The sequence below is a fragment of the Microtus pennsylvanicus genome, chromosome 3 (genome assembly GCF_037038515.1).
Source record: "Microtus pennsylvanicus isolate mMicPen1 chromosome 3, mMicPen1.hap1, whole genome shotgun sequence".
Classification (NCBI taxonomy): Eukaryota; Metazoa; Chordata; class Mammalia; order Rodentia; family Cricetidae; genus Microtus; species Microtus pennsylvanicus.
This window is the reverse complement of record NC_134581.1, coordinates 21,380,230-21,393,032: the sequence shown is the minus strand read 5'-3', so window position 1 is coordinate 21,393,032 and position 12,803 is coordinate 21,380,230. Positions and strand designations below refer to the sequence as shown.

Here is a 12,803-nt window from a genome sequence, read left to right as displayed (position 1 = left end):
TCTCCCTGCCGGTCCTGTCCATGGCCCTCAGAGGGCAAGCCACTGTCCAGGGAGAGAGATGCTGAGGGATTTCCCACACCCAAAGCTGAGGTTCAGTCTAGAGCCTTCCTTTGAGTTGCTGGACAGTCAGGGAACCAACCGCAGGGTCCAGGCTGAGACAGGCAGGGCACTAGGGAAGAAACGGGGTACTCATCTGCCTCAGGCCCTGCTTGTGGCAGGGGAGACCATGGATGGAGCCCCAGGAGACCTGCACAGTACTCTCCCCCATGCCCACTAGTGCACACACACTGCCCCTGACTACCTCCTCAGGATGGGCACAGGTTCCACTCAGCATTTGAGTTCCTGAGCTCAACAAAGGCAAGACCTGGAGGCTATGTAGCAAAAGCAACCAATCCGTGACCCCAGGGATAAGGCGGGGTTCTCGGAAGGAGTGTGCAAATGGTTGCCCTCCAGCTTACAGAACAGACGAGGCCACTCTTTGCTGTGAGAAGAGCCCCAATATCAGACACAGGAAGAGTGATCATTTGGGGCCTTAAACAGCATTGGGCAGGACAAGGGCTAAAAGGTTCATGGTTTAGAAGTTAAAGTCCCCGAATTTAATCCACACAGAAGCAATGATACATAGAAAAAGTGCTGAGTCTGGCTCTTAGCTGAGGGCAGTGAACCTGTGAGGCGTCAGCTCCCTCGCCCACACCCAGAACAGGCACCCAGACACTGAGGGCATGCACATCCTCACATGGGGCACATGCTCCGTGAGTGGGTTGGGGGGGAGCACAGTCCAGTTCCTGCTCTAGCCAGGAACTACCAGGCTGGGGGCTTCTGGGACAGTCTGCCCCCTCCTAAATCTTGTCTCCTGTTCTGTTTCCGTCGTGTTGAGGCTGCAAAGGAGACGCACCTGCGCATGCTCCCTTGAGCTCCAGCAGCCTCTTAAGCAGACGATGGAGTATGTCTCTTTCCAGTGTGGAGACCCTGGAAGCCAGTGTTAAGGCCCCCGCTCCCCTCGCTTGCCCACTTCCCTCCTAACCACCCACCTCTGCCCATTTCTCTGCTCATTATCACCCCCACGAGGGGGCAGAGAAGCAGAGCAGAAGTTAAATTCAAATCGGTCATTTTGTCACTTGCTGCCAGAAAGCAGGAGGGGAGAGATGAGGCACTCGAGGCCTCAGGTGCAGTCTGTGGGCAGAAATGAGACCTGGTGATTCTCAGGAAATCTAGATGTTTTCACACTGGCCCAGTTCTGCCACGGAGAACTCTGGGGGAGCCTTCTACCAGCCGCCTCCTTAAGCAGTTGTTAATGGTATTGCTGGCAGCTGCAGAGACTTCGCCTGACCTGGGGAAACATCTGTGCAGGACCTGCTCCTCCATCCCTGTTGCTCTGGTCACTGGCAGGGTCATTAGAGTATAGTGAAGGTCCCCTGCTCACCAGCTGAGGGAATCTTTCCCTAACACTCCCATCCACACTTGCTAGAAGGTAAGGGAGCAGGCTGGGAAGATGCTTTGGGAGAGGACCACGACGGCAGGGTGTGGTGTGCCTGTGAGGGTGAATGCATGGCCAACTTGATTAGACTTGCTAAGGGATTGATGAGACAGTGGGGTGCGCTTGTTTCTACAGAGAATATTAACTCATGGTGAAAACATCCACCCTGAACGCGGGTGGCACTATAAGCTGAGGGTACCGACCTGAGGAAAGGAGAGGGGAGGGGACAAGGCTAGCCCTCTTTCTCTCGGAGCATCCTCTTCCTTCATCAGATGGGCACTGCTCCACAAGCCTTCCTCGGAAGGTGACGGAGTTCTCCCAAAATGATGGAGGAAGGTCATTGGCTAATAAAGGAACTGCCTTGGCCCATTTTATTGGTTAGAACATAGGTAGGTGGAGTAAACAGAACGGAGTGCTGGGAGGAAGAGGAAGTGAGCTCAGACTCCACAGCTCTCCTCTCAGGGGCAGATGCCTCAGAGAGACGCCATGCTCCCAGCTCCTGGGCAGACACATGCGATGAAGCTCCGAACCAGGATGAACCTAGGCTAGAATCTTCCCGGTAAGCGCACCTAGCTGGGCTACATAGAATATTAGAAATAGGCTAGTCCAGGTGCGAGAGTTAGCCTAGAAGAGGCTAAATAGAAATGGGCCAAGCAGTGATTAAATGAATACAGTTTGTGTGTTGTTATTTCGGGCATAAGCTAGCTGAGCAGGCAGCTGGGGTGTTGGGGACGCAGCCCCGCCGCCCATATTACTACACCAAACCATGAGAAAAACAAAGGTCCTCTGCTTTAAGTTGTCCATATCAACAGTTTTTGCCACAGCATCACAAAAGGTAAATAAGACCCATTTTCTGGGCTGGGATGCAGATAAAAACTCAATAAAGAGACAAAGACGCGAGGCACCTGGCAGAAAATTCTCCATGGTGGGGACCATGCCACCATGCTGCCTGCACTGCCTAAACTTGCTGGCCCGTGGAGGTTCCTTGAGCATAGTCTACCCCATAGGAGTGCTGGACCAAGGTCCCCCCCTTTTTTTTTCAGTTTTTCGAGACAGGGTTTCTCTGTAGTTTTGGAGCCTGTCCTGGAACTAGCTCTTGTAGACCAGGCTGGTCTCGAACTCACAGTGATCCGCCTGCCTCTGCCTCCCAAGTGCTGGGATTAAAGGCGTGCACCACTACCGCCCAGCTACCAAGGCCCTTCTTAACGCTAACCACGTTCCTTTCCCTTATTAGTCTAGGAGGTCTGGACACTGAATGCCTAAGATGACCAGAGCAGAACCCTCAAGTGCCTGTGAGGACCCATGCTCTAGCCTCAGTTCCCCGGGGGACGGGGGTCACTTTACCACTCATAGGACTTTGTTAGCAATTATCAATCTGCCCAGCACTGCTTCAGCTGCTGCTTTGACCCTAGAGTATGCCAGCTCTGTGTCCCTGCTATCCTCCCTCCCAGTCTGACTCAACATTGAAGAAACTGAGGCATGGGAAAGGGGAGTGTGGTTATGCATCCGACTGGTCCATGATCATGGTTTCCATGGAAAGTAAACTCCCATACACAAAGGACCCAGTCACTGTTCTCCAGGCCTCCCTGGAAGATGTGCCTAACCCTCAGAGATGTGACCATCAAACCAGCAAGATGGTCCTAAAACATCAGGGGTTTTCGTTGGTGTAGATGTCCCTGAGCCAGCCACTCAGGCAGGAGCCCCTTTCGGTGCAGCTGAACACTCTAACCCAAAGACCCACCTACGACTGCAACCTAAATGGAATCTGCAGACAGAGGGAGGCATTTCGCATGCAAAATTTTTCTTTTAAATATGAAATCTCTCCCAAGGCATTACTTTATTATTATAGTAATTTCCTCAGAAGGGCAGACATCCAATGCTCTGTTTCTCCACCATCTTTGGAGACAGGCAAATTTAATAGAAATATTCAGGTTCCTTAAATGGCTAGGACAGACGAGGAAAAAATACAGGGAGCTTCTCCAAGGATCCGGGTGAGGGGAATGGTCCAGATGGCCATGTAGTGACAGGTCAGGGCCTGGGCCATCTCCTTGGAGACACTGGTCTCTGTGTTTCCAGAGGAAAGACACGGGGGAGCTTTGTGGGAACTAGTTCTTTATCTTCAGTATCATCTTACTCATCTCTTCTCCAAGGCCACGGAAACCTGGAATCTCTACTGGTCAGTAAAAAATCCAGCAGTCCCTGGCTGAGCTGGCACCAAGCTCGTCCCGCCCATGAATGCAGGCTGAACCTCCTGCATGCACACCCTACATTTTGAGCTGGAGGGAGGCAGTGTGGCTAAGAAGACAAACCACCACCTGACTGCCTGGCTCAACCACTTCCCAGGCAGGGATTCTTTATCAAATTGTTTGTGTCTCAGGCTTCTCATGTATAAAATGGGACAGGGTTTGATGATAAAAATAAGACCTGTTTGGTAGGGTGTTGTAAACACTGGGGGATGGGTGAGGGATATCAGAATTCTTCTCACCAGCAGTTTCCAAACCTACTGTAGGCATCAGGCTGCCTGTCTCTCAGTCATCAAGCATTTTGCTGAAACTGCAGCTGTCCAGGCCGTTCCAACTCAGTCAGGGTAGCCTCAATACCCAACTGTTAGACTGCAGTCTGATGTGGACCTGCATTTCCAGGAGGCAACTGCACCGGGATCTTCTAGGAAACCCACACAAGTGCAAACATCCAGAACTCTTCCAGACCTGCTGAACTCGGCGCCAAGAGCCTTCAGCGAGTTGCCCAGGCATGCACAGCTTTCCAGACACCTTAGAACACCTGCCTGCAATGGCTGTCCTTTGGAGTTTCAAAAAATTGCCTCTCACTTTTTCCCATGCTAGAATAACATGATGTTCTTGAGTCTTCATGCTACAGAGAACTCTTTCAGACTAGCTATCAATGGTTTTTTCAGCTTAATATACAAGTGTCTTCCTAATCTCTCTTTAGTACAAGGTATGTTCTCAGAACGTAAGGTTGGAGTGGGCAGGCCCTAAATCCACTGGATAGTGCAAGGCACTGAGACCAGGTGGTCTGGGTGATAGTCTCCAAGTGACAGAGTTAGAGACAAAAAGCCAGAGGCCGTGCTCTGGCAAAGGCTTGGAGAAGCGGATGCTTGGCAGGGCTCAGAAGCCCAGAGGGTGTCAGCGGCTCTCCCCACTATCTGGCTTTTCCCATCTACCTCAGTTTCCCCATCTACCTCATTCCCCTCTAAAAGCCAATTCAGGAAGCCCAGCAAGCCCTTGCCCTGCGCTGCTGGACCCTCCTGCCACTGGCTACAAAGGGAGACAGGCAGGAGGGAGAGGGGAGAATTGCTCTCTTTCTGTATGGTTTTCCCACATAAGGGGCAACCAGCTTCCTGCCTGGTGGCATGTGACTTAGAATCCCTCTGCCCCCACCCAGCCCTCTCTCCCTTCTTTCTCTCTTACCTTCCTTCCATCACCCAGGCAGAGGTCATATAAGGACTTGCCTTCCTTGGCCCACATCTCCCCATCTGGACCACACATGACACACACGGCTTTTTTGTGCCTGCCCCAGCTTAAACGGAGAACCTGCCTGAAATCCACCCCAGAGCTCCCAGGAAGAAGGGAGACACACAAGTGGCTGAAATCACCAAGGAGGAGGCTGCCTCCCCCAGAGGCAGAGTTTGGGGAGGGCCCTGCCGCCTGTGTAGGCAGCTCATTGATCCACTCCTCTGAGAATTATTCCGTACTCATCACAAACCAAATGAGGCTGGCCCCAACCCAGGCAGGCAGGCGGGAAGGCGGCTCTGTGTGTGGAGAGGAGAAAACGAACCTGCCTGTTGTCGTCTGAGAAAAGGAGGGAGCGAATGGTATGTGCTACCCCTGCGCGCTTAGCAGGGACAAGGCGTCGCTTTAATATTCTGCTGAATGTGGTATTTCTTTTAACCCTTACAGAGATTTTCAGTCCACAGAATGAGGCTTTCCTGCCAAGGAACTGAAAAAGCTCCCCCACCCCCTCCACCGAGAGGAGGGCCTCAGCTCTGAAGTGGACCCTTGCAGCAGGCCTGGGTGGCAGGGCCCCCGAACACCGGGCTGAATGTACACAATGGCACCCATGAGTAGATCCATGGCAACGGCAAGGGGGCTAGTCAGGGAAAAAGAAAAGTACGGAGGGAAGAATGTGTCCTGGCGCCTGATTTGTTCCCACTCATTGCTTTGCAAACTATTTCACATATATATGCGTGTGTGTGTGTGTGTGTGTGTGTGTGTGTGTGTGTGTCCTCCTTCATCTACTGAGACTCAAAACCAAAAGCAGGCATCCTAAAGTGAACATCTATCTGCTCTCTGACACCGAATTATTGACCCCGCAGAGGCACTAAAGGCGACAGACCTGACGAGTCACCACCCCAGCCCACACAGTCTTGCAGGTTACCCCAACGTTCAACTGCTCTCACCCGGCTTTGTTGCGGGGTTGGTATCTATCGCTTTCTATTTCAACTGCTTCGGCACGTGTCTCCTGGTGAGTCAACCTCAAGCCTACGCTGGGGTGCTGACCACACTCCACACCAGTCTAAACCCTGCACATTCCAAAAGTCACATACATACATACATACATACATACATACATACATACACACACACACACACACACACACCACGAAGACCAACAGCCTGGCAGGGCAGCAGGAGGCCGAGGGCAAACAAAAAGCCACGTTGGGAAAAGCAAGAACGGAGCTTTCTATGTATTAGTCGCTGCTCCTCTCTTCATCATAACCACAGGTACCGGGCAGAGCAAAGATAGTCTTTGCCAAGGCTAAGACATCTTCGTTGCTGTGACAGGGTGGGGCGTGAGGTATGCCCGTTTTTCTTGGAAAGGGGCACTGCTTTCAGGAAGGGTCAGGCACACTGGACCAATGTTGGTATGGAGTTTCAACTGAGCGAGTCAGTTTGCTTGGAACCCACAACCGGGCGGCAGAGTCAGCTCTCAGATGGGAACGCAGCAGGGGAAACCGAGAGCTGCGACTCTTCCACCTGGAGTGTCCGAGTGGAATCCGCCTGGCAAGCAACATCCATGTGGAGTGGGGTTTCGAGCAGAGGTGGCAAAATCTCACCCCAGAGTTGTTTCCTTGAGCTAACTCTAACTCTGCTTCCTCCTAATGCCCCCCTGGAGGTGGCGGGCACCGCAGTTCCGCTGGGAAGATTGGGGGCGGGGAAGGGGGCGGGAGGCGGGGAGGCAAGCAGGGATTTCCCACGGGGATTCGCGGGAGCCTTGAGCACCTGGGCTCCCGGGTGCGCCGAGCAAGGGGTCCGCTTAGCGGGTTTGGCTTGCACCAGCCAGAGGCACAACCACGCTGAGCCAGCAGGGATGGTGTCTCTATGGGAGCTTGCAACCACGCAGTCTCTTCTCCCCCAGATGAGTTTAGGCAGGACCAGCACTCACCCCAGACCACCCCTACTACAAAGCTCAAGAGGCAGAAAGGTGTCCACCTCGCTCTTGCTGTCCCTGGAAGATTGTAGCCGGCAGGTTCTCAGACTGATCCCCCCCAGGGTGCGGTCAGTGGACTTGGCCCCCCTTGTTTGCCAGCCACTTGCCAGGTACCGGCTTGGAGCTTCTCTGATCCCCTGCGCGCAGCTCTTGCCTGCCGAGCCCAGAGTCCAGAAGCCTCAGACTACGAGCAAGCTGGGAAAGCGAGAAGGCGCTCCACAGCTAGCCAGCGCACCCAGGCCTGGGAATGAAAGAACCCAAGGTGCCCACTCTAGGAGCCCGGTGGCCCGAGGTATCCCTTCCCAGACCAGCTTCTCCCGGAGCTAAGGAGCTTGCACCGCAATGCAGCGGGATCCAGGCTCTCCGAGCCGGAGATGTCCGGGGATCGTGCTATCTGAGAGCACCGGGCGCGGAGCGTGGAGACTCTGCGAACCAGCGGCGGGTGCTCAGAGTCGACCCGGGGCATACCTGTGGGTACCGCCCCAGCTTGGTGCCCCGTCTCCTCCCAGGCTCTGGGACATCCTTGCCCTCAGGCACCAGGGTGCCTGGCTACACCGCCTGGCTACACCGAGCAACCAAAGCAGCTCCGAGAAGCGTGCGGCACCCGAGAACTGGCAGCTGGCAGCCGCCAAGTTGCGCCACGGAGGGTACGTTACCTTCCATCGCGGCCACTGCGGATGCCAGGAGGAGCAGCAGCAGGCAATCCAGGGCCATCGCCGGCCAGCGTCCCCCAGACGGAGCCCGAGCCGAGACGCGCCGCGTCCCGGGGCGCCGCTGCGCTCCCGGCGGGTGGCTTCTCCGTGTCCTTTCTCGCTCTGGCCGGGACCTGACTCCCCGGAGCGCGGCGTGGGCGTGGGCGGGAGTGTGCGCGCGTGGGGCGGTGCGGGCGCGCGTGGATGTGGGTGTGCATGTGTGTGTGTGTGTTTATGGGAGAGGTGGGTGTGTGTGTGCGTGTGTGAGAGAGGATGAGGGAGAGCGAGCCTGGGAGAGCGCGCGAGAGCGTGTGCGTCCTGGTGTCACATTGCGAGCTACAGCGGAGCCTACGGGAGGACAGAGCGGGCCAGACTGACGGGGGAGGGAGCGGGATCCCCCACCATCAGCTCTCTCTCCACCCCTAACACCTCCTGTCCAATCAAGGAATCAAACCTGCAAAATTCCCTCATCCAATCAGGCTCGAGCACCTCCTTACACTGGCATTGTTAGTTTAAGAAAAACTTTTGCTTGCAATGCTGTGCGGGAGGGTTGGGAAGGCTCTAGGAGAGGACCGCGCTCCCCCTTGTGGTGTTATTGGAGAACTACAGCCTCGCACTCTAGCTCCCCAGGCTGGAAAGGAGGAGCTCAGCCAAGAAGTCAATTGAGGTCCCTTACTTTCACAGACACCCCAGAGCTACACTCCTGACTACTCCTATGCAGCGTGCCTTTTCTCGGTCTGGTTTTGTTTACTCAGAATTCCTGCCGTAACAGTTCACTCTTGGCATGCTTCTGTGGAGTGAGCGAAGGGGTTTTCGAGCCCTTGTGGCAGCCCTTCAGGGGTAACCAGGATGCCTTGTAGGCTTCCTATTATATCCCTATCTGCATGTCTCCAGAAGTCTCTTCCCAGGTGGGTATCTGAGCAGCGTGCGTAGGGCACACCCTCCCAGGACAGTCTTGGTGGGAAGACCTTGAGTTACAAAGAAGAAGAAGCAGGCAGTCTGACAACATGGGGATCCCAGGGTACCAAACCAGAGAAGGACATCTTGTGGACCAGGCCTGGAAGTGGGTGGGACAGACTGGGTTCTCCAGCCACAGGACAGGGTTCTGGAAATAGGATTCTTCCACGGTTAGCTCATATGACAATGCTCCGTTTTGCTGTCTGTTGATAGACTCTTTCAGAGCCCACACTTGCCTTCTCCCTCACCCTCAGACTTCCTACAGGGTTAGGAGTGCCCCTGGGTGACTCGACTGGGTGGGGCTTCAGATCCTCCAAACCTTTTTTCAGGAATTGTTAAGAGGTTAACCATTTGGCAACTCTCTTTTGGGGACCTTTTGGGGACATCAATTCACCACCCTGTATATTTAGCCTGGGGCGGCTTCCCCTCCCCCTCAACCTCAGCCACACTCATATCCCCTGATTCTGACAGGTCTTTGTTTCCCAGGCTGCCTGTGTCTTCCCCTCCTCTCCCCTCCCCTCCACCCACCCAGCCTCAGAACCTTAATGCCAATGATCCCGACTTCTTCAGTCTCTCTAATGCTGCCTCAGCTGCCCTCTTTCCCTCCACAGCACCAGTTGCGTCTGGAAGTCTCAGAAGCATGGGATGCTCCCTCTGGCATGGGTGACTCCTGAGTCATCTTCAGCTTTGGCAACACTTTCCACAGTCCAGTTTCACTGCCTGTCTTACTGCTTCTTCTGCTCTTTCTCCTCCATCTCTTCAGCTCCTAAGAGTGCGATCTCTAACGCTCTTTCCTTGAAGCCTCCCCTCTTTTGCACCCATGACCAACTCCTTAACAGTTTCCCCTGCTCTTCCACCTGCAGCCATTGTTATGGATAGGTAATGAATGGATCACAAATGGATGGATGGATCATGGATGGATGGATGGATGAATGGGTGGATGGGTGGATGGATGGATGGATGGGTGGATGGATGGATGGGTGGATGGATGGATGGATGGATGGATGGATAAATGGATGGAAGGATGGATGATAAATGGGTGGATGAGTGGATGGATGGATGGATGGATGGGTGCATGGGTGGATGGATGGATGGATGGATAAATGGATGGAAGGATGGATGATAAATGGGTGGATGGATAAATGGATGGATGGATGGATGGATGGACAAATGGGTGGATGGATGGGTGGGTGGATGGATGGATGGATGAATGGATAAATGGGTGGATGGATGGATGGATAAATGGGTGGATGGATGAATGGATGGATAAATGGGTGGGTGGATGGATAAATGGATGGATGGATAAATGGATGGATGGATAAATGGATGGATGGATGGATGGATGATGGGTGAGTAGATGGGTGGGTGGATGGATGGATAAATGGGTGGATGGGTGGATGGATGGATGGATAAATGGGTGGATGGGTGGGTGGGTAGATGGATGGATGGATGGATGGATGGATGGATGGATGATGGATGGATGGATAAATGGGTGGATGGATGGATGGATAAATGGGTGGATGGATGGATAAATGGGTGGATGGATGGATAAATGGATGGATGGATGGATGGATGGATGGATGGATGGATGGATGGATGGATAAATGGGTGGATGGATGGATGGATGCATGAATGCATGCATGCATGCATGCATGGATGCATGGATGGATGCATGGATGGATGCATGGATGGATGGATGCATGGATGGATGGATGGATGGATGGATGGATGGATGGATGGATGGGTGGATGGGTGGGTGGGTGGGTGGATGGATGGGTGGATGGGTGGGTGGATGGATGATGGGTGAGTAGATGGGTGGGTAGATAACAGCAGGTAGATGATGAGTGCATGGATGAGTGATTTCAGGCTCTCTCCTCCCCTTCATTCCTCCCATCACACCCAGAAACCCCCCTTTCCTACTTCCTCTTCCTTATACCTTTGTCTCAAGTCCATAAGTCTGTCTCAGCTCCATATCACACTACCTTCCCCTGGATAACTGAAGAATCTCTGAAAGGCCACCAGGCTTCTGTCCCCTGTAACCCTGTGAGTGCTGCTGCCACCTTTCTCTTCCCTAAGCTAATCTGGATCTTTCTTATCTTTTCATAGCATAGCAAAACAGCAGCCCCCCACTGTGTCCTGAAGAAAGATGGGCCGCTCTGACATGGCCTCCAGATCTCAGTACAAGATCCCTAGACCTGCATTGTCCTTCCAGTTTCTGCTCGGCCCTCCCAGGGCCTGCAATGCTTGATTCTTCATTGCCTCCATACCAGACCTCAGCTAGTCCCGCATTTGCTCACCTAACTCAGGAAATATTTACTGAGTATTTATGATGCACCGCGCATACCCTGGAGCAGACTGGGGACATGATGGACAGGGAACTTATTAAACAGTAGAGGAATGACAATAAAGGAATTGGCAATGGCATGCCGGGTTGCCAAAGGACTTGAGGATAGCACAACAGGGACACTGCTGTGGGGCCATCAGGATGGAAACAGCGTGGGTTTGTGGAGCACCATGTAGGATGTTTATTTACAAAACCGAAATGAACTGAGTTGAATTTCCAGCTTTCTCTTTCTACTCAAGCCCCACCTGTCAAGAAGCCTTTTCTGTGATCCCTCTCATCCACGTCTCCCGACTGTATCTCTGTGGGTGCACAGGACTGCTCCCGGATCTGGCCGCAGATAGGACTGGGCATTAGCCACCCGGGAAATGCCACACTTCGGAGGTCCCTTGGAGCAGGCCAAGTGTAGGCCTCCAAAAAGAACCCTGCTAGGTCTTTGTCCCCCGAATCAGCAGCTGAGCTCGCAGAAAGCACTGATCTCCCACCCCACCCAGCCCCTCAGCTGTGGAGTTTAAAGCTACAGGGGAACCGGAGTATCCACATGACCCATAGCCCCACCGCCCTCCACTGGCTAGAGCTTAGCCCAGGAGTGTCATATTGTGTGGGAGACTTCTCTAGGGACAGCTTGGAGGTGATATGTCTGAGTAGCCCAGGGCTTCCATCTGCATCCCTTTTGTTTTGTTTTATGTGGTGCCTGCTTTGGAAACTCCTGCCTATTGGAAGGAAACATTCTACAGCTGGAAGGAGGAAGGTGGGGGCAGGTAATACGAGAGGGTTGGATTGCTAGGGGTGGCTGTATCAACGCAGAGGACTATGGGAATAGCTTCTGGGACTTCTAGAACCTCCATTTGTGGCTGCCTGTTAATTTCCTTATAATTCAAGAAACTGACATTTCCTGAACACGTTAATCACTGTTGGTGGGTTGTTTGTTATTGTCGTCATTTTATTTTTTTATTATTCTTTGTTGTTGTTTGTTTGTTTTCCTGTAGAGTGCATTGCTCTTTCTCTTGCAATGACTTATACCCCAAACGTCCTGGCTGGCATGAGACTCCAAGTCAAGGGACATGTTTTACCCCACTGTGGCATCTTGGCTGGTTTTTTCCTTCTCCAGTGTCACATGCTCACTTGTTCTCTTGATTAATCACTGGGCTATTTGATGTCACTAAATCACTCCTTCAGAGTGACAGATGTGTACTACCAAGGCCAGGAGCTGAGGGCTTTCGGGTACCCAAGAAGGGACTGAAGCCTTTCAATGAGACTCAGGGGGCCCTTCTAGCTAGAAGGCTTGGAGGAAGCCAGCCAGTCCACCACTTAAAACTGAACAGTTTGGGGTCTCATGGTGGAAAAGTGTTTCAGGTGAGAGCAATTGTGTAATCTCCATCACAAAGCTACCCGCATAGAAAGTTCCTGATCTGCCCCAATTTATACCCTTTTCCTAACATATTCAACCCTGTCTTCATTCTACCTATTAGCTTAGAGAAGGGCAAAGCTAACTACCTGAAGAAGGCCATCTGTGTGCTTGTATGTGAGAAGGCACTGTTTCTCCTACATCCTGTCTTTTTCCTCTTAAAATACAGTCTTCTCATAAATTAGTGTTTTTATTACATACTCTGTGACCCGGGCTACCTTTAATTAGATTCTTAAGCTGCAAGACACATTCTTCATTAATTCCTTTCTGAGAGGCATGTGGACTCTTTAAGATTCATTTGAGTGGATGATAGATAAATAATGGGAAGCTTCCTCTGCCCCCTTTGGTCCTTCTGCATTCGCTCAGCAGCAGTTCTACGCCAGGTTCCTGTAGACTGCTGGAAAGACCCAGTGGTGTTTGGAACTCAGTCTCTTTCTTTAGGATCCCTCGGGTCCTCCGTCTTCCTGGGAAGAGAGGTAA

General features: G+C 52.7%; 1 protein-coding gene across 1 annotated transcript in view; it reads right to left on the bottom strand.

Annotated features, from left to right (window-relative positions):
* Ephb1 (EPH receptor B1) overlaps nt 1-7,992 on the bottom strand; it is a 436,566-nt gene extending 428,574 nt beyond the window's left edge. The window contains exon 1 of the mRNA XM_075964864.1: nt 7,582-7,992. Coding sequence (XP_075820979.1) covers nt 7,582-7,639 — 58 coding nt within the window. The 5' untranslated portion in view covers nt 7,640-7,992. The remainder of the gene's footprint in view (nt 1-7,581) is intronic.
* Between the last annotated feature and the right edge of the window lie 4,811 nt (nt 7,993-12,803).